Source organism: Phacochoerus africanus, chromosome 2 (genome assembly GCF_016906955.1).
Source record: "Phacochoerus africanus isolate WHEZ1 chromosome 2, ROS_Pafr_v1, whole genome shotgun sequence".
NCBI classification, from domain to species: Eukaryota; Metazoa; Chordata; class Mammalia; order Artiodactyla; family Suidae; genus Phacochoerus; species Phacochoerus africanus.
The window spans coordinates 2,216,944-2,229,657 of NC_062545.1; the positions used below are offsets into that span (position 1 = coordinate 2,216,944).

Below are 12,714 nucleotides of genomic sequence, written 5' to 3' on the forward strand. Positions count from 1 at the left end.
GACTTAAACACCATTTCCCAAAAGAGGGAACCACAAGCAGATGAGCCTCCGACATCTGGGGAGATGCATTTATTTCTACGTGCACGTGTCTTTTATTCTAAGGCTGAGATGGTGTGAGGAAGAAGACAAAAGCCGCCAAACAAGAAGCCAAGGCAGGAAGGGAGGGAAGGGACTGTTCCCTGGGAAACTGCCCTCAGGTGGTCCTTTGCTGCGGGACACCCAGATCACCACTTCCGGCCCTGCCCCTGGGTGCGGGTCTCTGGGCAGGTTCCTTCTCTCTGGGCCTCAGGGTCTTCCCGTCGATGAAATGGGATCGCGATCCACAGGCCGTGGAAAAGTAAATGAGCAAGTCCGCGCGGGGCGCGGGCCTCCTTCCGGGAGCCCGATAAGCCGCTGCCAGCACTGTGTCTGCTGGAATGTTCCTCCCCCAGATGCCTGTCCACCAGGCCGGGTACCTGGGAGGTGGGACAGTCTCTCTGCAACGCGGCTGCCACCCTCCCCATATGCTGAGCCCACCGTCCTGCCCCAGGACAGCTTTGGCTGCAGCGGGACCAGCCTAAGGCCGCAGGCAGAGAGAGGCAGAGGGCGCTCAGACCCAGGGCCTCGCACTCCCACCCTGGTCGGTCCTCCTTTCCTTTCTCTGGGGGTGTCGCCCTGATGCTTGAGGGAGCGACGGGGGCACGGGGAGGCTTCTGCTCCAGCTGCCCGGTCAGCGGCAATTCCACGATGCGGGGAGTACTCTGAAATATTGATGCAAGAAAAGCTCCCCCCTGCACCTGACCTCCCGCCTGGGCTCCTAGTGCTCCACTGGCTGAAGGTGGTCGCGGGGGGCTCAGGAGAGTCGTCGGCAAAGGAAGGGGGGTGGACGCCTTGCGCGCCGGGCAGGAGAAGGGCGAACCTGCAGCACGGCCCCCTCCTCGCCTCCCCTCCTCCCCTCCTCCCCAGCCCTTGGTTGCTATGCGGTTTCTATGGCAGCAGCATCCTCAGACCCAACTTTCACCCATCATTTAGAGCCAATTAAGGTAAAATCGTGGGGGGAGGGGGAGGGAGTGGCAATGCGAGGCGGGGGGGAGGCCGGGGATCCAATCTGATTCGGAGAGAGGAGGTTCGCTCCGCCAAAGTCGCAGCTCGGCTTCCGAAGCTGCGGTTCTGCCTCTTTCCTCTTCCCAGCGGAGCGGAGCCCCGGGCTTGGGGGGCGAGGACGCGAGCAGCCCTCGTGAAGACCCGCCCCCTGCCTCCCCACCCCGAGGGCCCGGCCGGAGCCTGCGGTCGCCCCAGCCTGATTTCATCCTCTCCAGCTCCGGTTCTCGCCGCCAGGCCGGCCTCTGCCTCGGCTCTCACATCGCGTCTGGCCGTCTCTGTGCTGGGTGTTGCCTCTGATTATCTTCTTTTCCACGGTCATACTTGATCAGAGGGCAAGGAAAGTTTTGGAAAATGCCGATTGCACAATTGCTGGAGCTATGGAAGAAAATAGAGGTGGAACCCATGGAAATAGAGGTGAGTATGGCCAAGAAAAGAATGTACTTTTTCCCGGGATCCTGGAAAAGCCTAAGTCTGCAGCAGATGGGCTGTTCATTCCCCAGAACGAATACGTATTTGCTGAGTGTCTGTTATGTGACGCGTCTGGGCCGTGTAATGAGTATAGGTGTATGTGTTGTGTTTGTACACACACACAAACATGACATGTGTGTGTACACACGCCACACAAGGCATTGTGGGTGGTGCAAGTATATGAATGAAAACGAATCGAAGGAAAAAAAATGGTTCCTCTTCAGCCAAACTTCAGGATGCTTCTTCAAGTAGCGTTTGCCCTGACGTAGTCACGTGCATCCAGACTGACCTGCATCAGTGAGATGTTCCTTCAACAAGTGGCTTTAAATTGTAAGACCTCCAGTGGCCGCAGTGGAGGATGAACCCGGAAGGCTAAACGCAGGAGGAATTCTTTTTTAAGAAGCAGCTAATGCAGTCTTAACAGGGTGTGTGTTTGGATACAGAGGAGAGATTGAGGATGCAGGGACAAGATGATGACATGAAAGCATTAGTGGCCCAAACCCAGGGCTGCCCGACCTGGGGAAGGCTCCTCTGACATCCCTCCCCCAGGCGGCCACTAACTGTCTCCGTGGAATTTGATTTGTTTCATTTGAATTATAGGTGATCAACCTTTATTGTTCCTAGAAGAGAAAGTTCCCCAAAGTTATTAAAGCTCTCGAATGATTGGATTTGCCTGTGCTGTGTTTATAGCAACTCACTTTGCATTTGTAAGTGGCAGATTTTGATAACCGACTAAACAAATCCAACCTTTACCATTTGCCTTATCTCCCATACCCAGCGTTATAATGATGAGTTCAATTCTTACTATTTTAAATGTCATTTATCTTTATCTATATGTACTATGGATTGAGACATTCACATAATTTTAAACTGAAGGAGAGAAATTACTTGATATTTTAAATTTAATGTTCTTTTTAGAATCCAAACTAACTTGTTAATGCTTGGAATATATATTGGTCAAAAGAGAGTTTTTTTTTTTTTTTTTTTTGGTCAAAGGAGATCGTCGAGCATAGCGTAGGTATAAAGCCTCATTTTTCGGTGGAGCAGCCCAGACGCTGTGCCGAGAGGGGGGCGGTAACGTGACACGGAGGCTCCCCACGGCTTGGAGTCTTCTGTTTGTATGGGATGTGATCTTGGTGATGCCTGTGGCTTAAAAAGTGACTCTGACTTACAGGGCTTGCGAAATCTTTTTTTTTTTTTTTTTTTTCCCTTTTGAGAGAGATTTGGGTTTTTCAAAAATGGCATTAATGACTTGAATTAATGATGAGCTGGAAGTCTCATTCTTATCCCCGATGCCTTCTGAAGCCCTCCTGGTTTTCTGAACTGGGCTGGTGGTGGTGGAGGCCCAGCCGTCAGTCCCTGAACGACGGGGCCCTTCTGTCTCGGGGGATGGGCCCCAGGCTTAGGAGGAGGGACGGCAGAGGAATGAAGGGGCTTTGAACACGCTTCTGGGACTCTGGACTTTGCAACATGGCCACTGACCAAGCTCTGAGGAACGGCTCCTGTCTGAAATATTCCTAAGACGGACTCAAAATGGACCAGCAATGAATATACGCATATTATTAAAAATATACATCATGATGCTAGAAGGAACTTGCCGCCTGGGGGACTGGGAGGCAGAGCTGGCTGGAGGTCTGCACTGCCTCCCCGCCCCTGGGGAGGGCGCATTTCCAAAGTGTGCGAGCTTGGCTTAAACCCAACGACAGGTAACACACACTGGTTAAATTCAGTGGCCCTGAAGCAAAAGCAGTCTTCTTCTGGGTAGGTGTTTTAGGAGCGTGTACCCTGGGGAGTTGGTGTTGAGACAGAGCATTCAAGCCCCATTTGTTTGGAACCCAGAAATTATAGAGTTCTTTCTACAGAAAAATTAAACCTGAGCTCCTAACCCTGGGGGATTTCAGGTCCTCAGGAAAATGTGCACTCTCTCTGTTTTGGAACCCAGAGGCACATGGCACATTCCAGCTTTGCCCGTGTTTTATGTTGTGTGGTATTAAAGTAGTTCACACGTCGAGAAATTGGGCCGAACTCCAGGGCGTACGTTCGGGCTTGGTGCCGCGAGCTCCAGGTTAAATGTCACACAATCCTTGCGCAAAGAGCACGTGGCTTTTTGCTGGGACCGTCCGCAGCGAGGCACCAGCGCTGACCTCGTGTACGTCATTTGCTTTTGTTCACACTTCACCACCCATCAGTCTCGGTCAGCACCTTGGGCTCGAGTTTTTCTGCGTCTAGCAGTTGCTCCCTGCAGATTTCTTTCCGCACCATCAGTGAGAGGGACGGGAGCCGGCGTGGATCTGAGGGTCGCTGGGCTGGAGAAGCCACATCACCTGCTAAATGTCGTCGTTGCCTCGGCACCCAGACCCAGGGAAATGCATCCGACTCTCCGGGGAAAGTGCTTGTGGCTTCTGAATTGTTTTGAGATATTTCGGAAGGTGTGTTTTACCCGTTAATGAGTCGTGTTGACAAGGAAACGTGTGCTGACTACGAACCGGCACCTCCGTAAAACCCCAGAAGAAGCTGCATCCAAAAGGAGCAGCTGGTCCAGCTCGCGGCTCCGAAGCTGGATTCCAGGAGCTGCCGTGTGACCCCTTCCTTCCAAAGAGCCGCAAAGCCGAGGTCTCACTCCGGGGAAGCGAGGAGATGGGAGGTGTGGCGAGTGAGGCAGGACGGGGAGCAGGCCCCCAGGGCCAGCTGACCCATTTTGTCTTCCTTTCCGAAGAGTAAGCAGGATTTTCCCTGCTGGCATGTCATCACACGTTAGGGAAAGGAGAAGCCCTGTTTTAAACGATGCAGATCAAACACGTTGCCTTGAAGTTCATGGTCTAGTGTGTATGGTGACGATTCTCTCCCAGCTCCTGGGCCAGAGGCTGAGACTGCGGATGGTGGTGACAGCAGCTGGTAACGCTGAGTGTCTGCCAAGGACAGAGCGGGTGCTGGAGGCCTGAAGTTGTTCTCTGCTGAATGCTCCCCTTTCTAGGCGGTGGCTGTTCCTGATGTTATGTCTGAGGAAACCAGGGTTCAGCTTAAGCAGTTTGCCTCGAGTCATTCAGTAGGAAGTGAAGGCTGGGACCCCAACGCTCCTGGTCAAGCATATCCTGCAGCAGCACCAGCTCTGTGCTTTTATAAACCAGGGACTTTGCCCTCTCTGATTTAATTCTCCTGGTCAAGCCTTATCCTGTAGCAGCACCAGCTCTGTGCTTTTATAAACCTGGGACTTTGCCCTCTCTGATTTAATTCTCCTGGTCAAGCCTTATCCTGCAGCAGCACCAGCTCTGTGCTTTTATAAACCTGGGATTTTACTCTTTCTGATTTAACTCATCCTCTGAGCTTTGGCCTGAGGTTGTGATTTTGTTCCATTCAAACAGGAATGGTTACAAACTCCTTCCCTGCAGCTTCCCTGTTTCTCTCCTAGCAGGTTAGTCTCCCAGGCCCCGCCCTTGCTGGCCAGGGAGTTACATAAACCGCCAGATTCTTCTTTCCCTTGTGGTGTAAAAGCCACACACGTTTGGCTGGGCTAGTGATCTGTAGCCGTGGCTGGAAACACTTGCTGTCTTCTTTGCTGTCTGTGGATAAAGGACCCACGTCTGGCCCGAAGCGTCATGGAGTTTCAGACGAATTCAGGGAGGGGAGGGGACCTGATGTCATTCCCGGTCCTGTCCTAATGCTGAGACCGCATTAGTCCTTTGCACCGATGACCTGTGTGCTGCTCACCCCAAGAATGGTGTCCTGCTAACTGCGGTTAACATGTGCCTTGTGTCACCAGGCCGCCGAGGAGGACCTGGCCCCTGACGCGGAGCCCAGCATAGAAGATGCGGCGGAAGAGGTAACCATCCGGGTTTTCCTACTGGGAGGCGGGGGCAGCGGGCGGCTGATGGGAACAGCCCACAGGCGGTTCTTTCGGTGGACTGTGTGCATGCAGACATGCATGTGACAAACACGCGTGCACACACACAGCCGCACGCGTGACGTAGTCGGTCGTTTTCCTCAGCAGGGATGCTTTAGAACATAGGGGAGAGGTTGCCAAGCAAGGTAAAATCCAGAGTCCTCCGGCATGGACTTCTTCTTCCCCACATTTTTAAGAAGTTTGTTTGAAGTCCGGTTGACTTACAGTGTTGTGGGCATTTCTGCTGGACCCGACAGCGGTTCTGTGTGTGGGGCCTTCGCGAAGGGCAACGGGCCTGTCGTTATCTAGTAAGACAAAGCGGGAAGAACGGGCAGTGGCGCCTAGAAAAGGCCATGGCTTCTTTTTCCTGCTGGAAGTTACGCCATGTAGCCTCTTAAACGTTTGGTGATGTGTTGTCCGAGCAGAGGGAGGAGGCGAATTTCCTTAGTTGGGGGGAAGCCACCCTCGCAGGAGGCGTGGGCGCAGGAGGCGGCGGGGGCGGGGGGTGCGGGAGGGAGGAGGCTGAGTGGGACGGGAGAGGATGGGTGCTGCCCCGAAGGTGCTGGTCCAAGGTGATGGAGAGGAACAAAGAGCACGCGTAGCTGCCCGCGTGTCCTCCGCTCTCCTGCCCGGGCGGCAGGGGCCCGGGCGGCTTTATGGCGGGAGTGGGCAAAGGCAGCACTGCGTCTTGGGGGAGGTGGTGGCACCCGCAAGCATTCTCTAAGGGGACATGGGACATCAAAGGGCTAAATCCAAAGTAGAAAGAAGCTGGAGCCAAGGAATCCTAAATAAGCAGCCCCTTTCCACCTGCTGCAAAGAAGTTCCCTCGGCAGCCAGGGCCCTGCAAGGGAGGGGCCTTGGCCGAGATGCTCAGCCAGGCGCCTCTTGGAACCAGACAAGTGGTGCCATTGGCGGCTCTGTGGCCTTTTAAAGAGCTGTCGAGGGAGGGCTGGTGGGCTGGGGGCAGGTGGACGCTGCAGTCTCTGCACATGGTCTGCTGGTGCCGAAAGCCATGTGTCCCTTCCCTGCACACGCGGGCACCCTGCCTGTGCTTCCAGCCCAGCGCCCCTGGGTCTGGCGCTCCCCTGCCCTAATATGTGGGTTAAATAAAGGAGAAGAGCACGAGGCTGCTGCACCTCTCCCGCGGCCGGCTGCCCGGCGTTCCGCGCTTGTGTGGCGCCCGGTGTGCTCCTGGTTTTTCAGGATCTTTCTACGTCCTTGAACCGAACATCTGCCTGGTGGGGCAGCCCTGCTTTTGCCAGTTCCAGAGGTCAAGGGGCAAAGAGGCAGGTGGCTTTCCTGAAGAGGTGGATATTTAACTGGATACCTACCTGGGGCGGGGGCAGGGAAGGATGTTACACCCCCCCCACCACCACCCAGTGAGCAAGGCCCCAGGCCAGGGTCTCAGGGGGTCCAAGCCACACTGGGACTCCGCTTGTGCTCTGTGGGGACTCTGATTTCCAGGGCGCCTTCGACACGTTTCCTGCAGGCAGGTTGCTCAGGTCCTCGTCCTTCAGCTGTCATGAGCTTCAGGGGGCTCCGTGGTGGTGACCACACCAGCCACACGACAGACCGTGTGCCGGATCCACTTGAAGGCTTGGTCACAAACTGAGCCTGTTAGTCCATTAACAATCGCTACTCCCTAAGACCTCCTGGTCTCCAGCTGTCTTACTGTCGGCAGCGTTTCTGATGCAAACGTAGGTGTTAATTTCTTGCAGGATTGTGGTGAGATCAACCGACCTCTTTCGAGGGGCTTTTGATAATAGGACATGAGGTGGGGAAATGATGACTGATTCCTGCTGTCACCTGTCTGGATGATAGCACGTCAGGACGTCTGTGGCGCCTCATAAAGGAAGAGTATCTCAGGGGTACTTTGCCAGACTCCATGTTGGTGTGGAGACGCTCTGGTGGTGCTTGTGGAAATATGCAAGAAGTACCGGGGTCCAGCTGTTTACAGCTGCTTCTGACAGAGGACGCTGAAGATTGCATGCAGCTTTCAGCCCACCAGCAGGTGCACGCCATCCGGATTTCTGGGCACTTGTCAAAATATATATATATATTTTTTGTCTTTTTGCCATTTCTTGGGCTGTTCCCGTGGCATATGGAGGTTCCCAGGCTAGGGGTCCAATTGGAGCTGTAGCCGCCAGCCTACGCCAGAGCCACAGCAACGCGGGATCTGAGCTGTGTCTGCGACCTACACCACAGCTCACGGCAACGCCGGATCGTTAACCCACTGAGCAAGGGCAGGGACCGAACCTGCAACCTCATGGTTCCTAGTCAGATTCTTTAACCACTGCACCACGATGGGAACTCCTCAAAATATTTTTTTTTTGGGGGGGTGGCTTTCCCTGTATGTCTCCCTTGGCCTTCAGTGTGGAGATTTGCATGCTCTATAATGGAAGCGTCCGTGGCTCAGATAAACGAGGGGAGTTAGAGGGAGACTGAACAGGGCATGAGAGGTTTCACACCTTTTGCCAGTCTCAGCGTGTGTGGTGGCTCAAAAGTCTTGATTAGGAAAAAGATACATCGTTCAGCTCAGTGAGTGTTTGTTCATTCAGTCAGTCAAGAATATTTACTGTGGTGGAATTCCTTTCGTGGTTCAGCAGTAACAGACTCGACTAGGCTCCATGAGGACACAGGTTCGATCCCTGGCCTTGCTCAGTGGGTTAATGACCTGGCATTGCCGTGAGCTGTGGTGTAGGCTGGCAGCTACCGCTCTGATTTGACCCCTAGCCTGGGAACTTCCATATGCCACAGGTGTGGCCCTAAAAAGCAAAAACAAACAAAAAAATAAACTTACTGGGGGAGTTGTCATTGTGGCTCAGTGGGTTAGGGGCCTGACAGTGTCTGTGAGGACACGCGTTCAATCCCTGGCTCTGCTCAGTGGGTTAAGGATCCAGCGTTGCTGTGAGCTGGGGTGTAGGTCGGATCTGGTGCTGTGGCTGTGGTGTAGGCTAGCAGCTGCGGCTCTGAATGGACCCCTAACCTGGGAACCTCCATATGCCGCAGGTGGAGCCCTAAAAGGGGAAAAAAGAAAAGATCAAAAATAAGACAGGAAGCTGGCGTCAGAAGCCGGGCGTGTTACCGCGGAGGGAAAGCGTTCGTGTCATGAGGTCCCTCCTAGTCTGATTTCACTTGAGACATCAGAGGCCATTATCCTTTATATTCTGGAAAAAAAGAAAACAACAACGCAAAGCCAAACCAAAACCCAAACCCCTCAGCAGATCCCTCTCCCGGGGTGGGGGGGGGAATACTCCATCAGTTGCTGGTTTGCGGGGCCGCTGGAAGGGGCCCGGCAGAGAGGGCCTGTCCGCGGCGCTGCTCTGAGGCTCTGGTCCTGTCTCTGCGGCTCTGAGTTGGCTGTGCAGCAAAGCCAGGCGGAATATGCTGGGCGGTTAGGACACGGAACAGGGTTTAAGGAAGCACATGCCTTGCTGGGCCCGGGGCTGCGGCTGGGGGCCTCTGGAAGGTTAGGGCAGCGTGACCACCAGCCTCCAGACCCACACACAGGAACCTGGTCTTTGGCAAGTGGAGCAGGGAGGGACGGCGGGGCCAGGGGAGCCAGTGTCTCCTGGCGGGTTCTGGGCCGTTGCCATGACAACACAGATGCTAAGCCTCTCAGTACAGGCCAGCAGTGATACGACCTTTCAACCTTTCATCTCCAGGAGTTTTAGACACAGAGGGGATTTTTTTTGGCGAGTGTTTGATTTCACAGAACCACCTGTGGAAAATATTAGAATTTGTTGTTTGTATTTTTTTAAGTGCTTAGATTTCAGGTTATGTTTATTAATAAGGGCTGTTTTCTTGTCTGGTCAACTTTAGAAACCACGTGCAGAGCAGACACCCCCAACATGGTGTGGTTTCTCCTTATTTTCTCGTGACCCTGGTGTCTCTCTCCCCCTGAATGTCTACCCTCAGTTTTCATAGCAGAGATTCTGGCATCTCCGAGGCGGGACAGAGCTGGGGAAGGGGGGGTGGCGTGTCCTGCTGTCAGGAATCACTTGCAGGAGAGCTGTGGGGCCACGGAGCCCTCCCCCCGAGGGAGGAGGGAGGATGCTTGAAGATGGAGGGCCAGCTGCCGGCCCTGCCTCTCCTCGGGGGCAGGGACCAGTGGGCAGCTCCTCGGGCAGGCGCTCTGTGACTTCCGAGCATCTGTCAGTGACCTCCGTCAGTGACCAGCCCCCTGACTTGGTCCCCAGGTCTCCGCTGGGGAGAGGGGTGAGGAGCAGGGCAGGCGGGAGACCCCCTCGCGCTTGAAGGGGAGAACACCCAGGAGTGTCATGGAAACCCTCTGCGCTAAGTCGTGGTAACAGCAGGTCTCGCCAGGTTGGGACAGGGCCACCCGCACAGGTCCCTACACATTGCCACTTACGTGTCCTGCCCCAGGAATCTAGACAGATGGTTTCATTGCTCCCTCAAAAAAAGACAGGAAAAATCCAAACTGGACTGAATAGAAATGAGACAAGGAGAATAATGAAGCCTTGAAGCTGATAAAGCAATTTCGAGCAGTGCAATTACAGCTTAAAAAGCTAGTTGGGAGCTTGAAAGGAGACTGATGAGACCCTCCTCCCAGCCTGCCAGTTACCTGCCGTCCGTCTGCCTTTGCTGCATCCGCTGAGGGCACATCACCTGTGTCACCATTTAATTTGCATTCCGTATTGTTTCCTGCACAGCAGAAGGCAGGACTCACTGTAGTCCTTACAGAAATTCTGGAAAAGAGCAGCACCACCAGTGCATTTTGGAGAAAGGCTAACACGAGGAAAGCTGTTGGACAGCCCACGGGCATTTCAGTGCCCTGCTCGGTGGGTAACAACGATGCCGCTTCACCAAACGTGGGCACACACCGGGCAGGCATGAGGGTAGGGCACGGTTTGGGGATGGAAAATGGGTTCAGCGTGATTGACGCGTCTGTGCTAATCATTTGCAAGAATCCACACGAGACGAGAAGCCCGGCTCTGATGTCAGCAGACACGGGCGCCCCGGTCCTCGTGGATCTCTCTCCAGTGTTGGCCGAGATGGATATTGGACCAGGAAGCCGGCTGGCAGCTATTTTCAGTTTCTGCCGTCCTTGCCTTCCTGCTCTGTAACAAGGTCAGCAGAAGCGCCTGCCGAGAGCGCTCTCAGAGAGGGAGTGATCACTCGGTGCCAACAGGAGCAGCCTCCAACGCCCCAGCACCCTGGTACCGGCTCCGGCTCCTCTGAACCCGCCAGGGGCCTGCACCTTCGTCTTCACGACAGCCTTGGGGGTGGGATGCTCTCTGCCAGTGCGATGACTCCACGGGTGGTCTCGTGGGGAAAGGCGCCCGCCGTCACAGCCAAGGAAACGCTCTGTGTTGAGATGGCTGCTGAGTCCACCAGAAGCGAAGCACCTGATGAAAGCTGCCCTTTTCCTGACCCATGACACGGAGCAGTGGTTGGAGGAAGCCCTGGGATGGAGTCGTGGCTTTTAGGGCCCCTGCTGAGTGTGAGCCCCTTAGGCATGACAGTGCCCCTCTGCCTGCAGAGGGACCCAGTGATGCTTTGAAATAGGGACCCTGCCTTTTCACGTGTCCGGTTTCCACCACCATCCGTCTCCCTAAACCGCGGGGAGTGTGAGGGAGGGTCTGCTCTTCCCTGTTCTTCAGGGGGTGAACGGGGGGGCATCAAAGATGATGTCATTTGCTAAGCAGAGCAGAGAACCAGTGACGGGGGCGGGGGTTCAACTTGACAGCTTGTTCTACTGACTCATTAAGATGCCTGATCCCCTCAGGATCTGACAGTAAGTGGTGGATTCCGGCTCATGGAATCAGGCCCTGGTATCACAGGCTGTGCGCTGTCTCCCCTCTGGGTTTAAAACAATGCTACAGGTGCCTCGGAGACCCCAGCCGCCTCTGCTGTCCGTGACACACCGGAGGCCCGAAGCTGCTGGGAGGTGGCCTGTCTCTGGGGCCCGCAGCCCTGCAGTATCTCGCTCTGCCGCTCGGCCTTTCCTCTTTTCCACGTTCTCTCGCCTTTGCTCTTCAACCTGGGGACGTGCAAAGCGTGTTCTCTGTTATGCGTGAAAACGCCGGGGAACTTGCGCTGGACGTGTGCACCCCAGCCCAGCTCCCTGTCCGGCCTCCCCGCCGAGGCGGGGGTACTTTATGGACTCGCGAGAACTGCCGAGGTTTCTTGTCCTTTGTGAAGATCAGACGGGTCGTGTGAGTAACGACGGCGAGGGCGCGTATACACGTAGAGGTGCATGCAGTCGGTTTTCCTCTGTGATGACGGCGTGCGCGTGTGGGTGAGAGTCAGAGCATCAGACAGAAAACCGTGTGGTTTCTCATCCTTCAGATATTTTGAAGTCATAACAAGCAGCCCCCCCCTCCCCCCCCCCCCGCCCAGTCTTCCTCCTGTGAAAGCCAGCGGCAGCTGGGCGCTGGGCGTGCGGGCAGACTTTGCAGTTTGCGTGTGAGTCATCAGAACCTCCAGAGGATCATTTACCACATTTTCCCTGAGACGTGATACCAAAACAGCCCCCAGTGCCAAGAGCACACGGAGGGAGGCTGCTCCTGGCAGGACACGCCTGCTCTGGGTGCTCGGCTCCCTGGGGACACCACCCTGGGCCTGGACTCCCTCTGTCCCTAAGTGTCCCCTTTGTCTCCTGGTGGCATGAATGGAGGGACCACATGTAACTTAGCTGCAGAGATGACAGAAGTAAGGGTTCAGACGCATAAATGCCGATTTTTCAAATAGGGCAGGTACGCGGTATCTTCCTGAAAACCCTGGAGGGTCTCGGGGGCATCGCAGCCCCAGGCTGAATGCGTGGCTCAATCCCTTCTCGGGGCTTTTAGCCAATGTCTGATGAGCTGGCCCTGGCCTGGCCCTGGACCAGGACCCAGTGACTCAGGGATTCAGATATGTGACCTTGCTTTTCGTCTTCTTGCAGGTGAATAGCTGACTAGAAAGATGGGTCTGGGCAGCGGGGAGAGGGCCGTGGGGAAGGGAGGTAGGGGATGGTGACGAGGGGTGGGGACCGTTTCCGCAGAGCGGGGCTTAGGGAGGCCTCTCCCAGCGGGTGGGGTTTAGGTTGGGACTAAAACGATGGAGACCAACCCCCAGACCTGGGGGAGCCACCGAGGAGCAGCCCTCCTGCAGCTGCCATGGGAGGTGAGGGCAGACACGGTGGGGGGCGACACAGTAGGGGGAGGGGAGACACGGTAGGGGGAGGGGGTACGGAGACCCGCAGGTCTTTGGATTTGATTCCGGCGTTCCTGGGAGGCCGCTGGGGACTCGTTGGCAGGAAGACGGTGCCATGGCATTGA

At 55.3% G+C, this 12,714-nt stretch overlaps 1 protein-coding gene across 1 annotated transcript in view; it reads left to right on the forward strand.

Moving 5' to 3' along the window:
- Positions 1 to 1,232: 1,232 nt before the first annotated feature.
- Positions 1,233 to 12,714, forward strand: part of RPS6KA2 (ribosomal protein S6 kinase A2) — a 318,051-nt gene continuing 306,569 nt past the window's right edge. The window contains exons 1-2 of the mRNA XM_047769754.1: positions 1,233 to 1,497; positions 5,312 to 5,371. Of these exons, the coding sequence (XP_047625710.1) occupies positions 1,435 to 1,497; positions 5,312 to 5,371 (123 nt within the window). The 5' untranslated portion in view covers positions 1,233 to 1,434. The remainder of the gene's footprint in view (positions 1,498 to 5,311; positions 5,372 to 12,714) is intronic.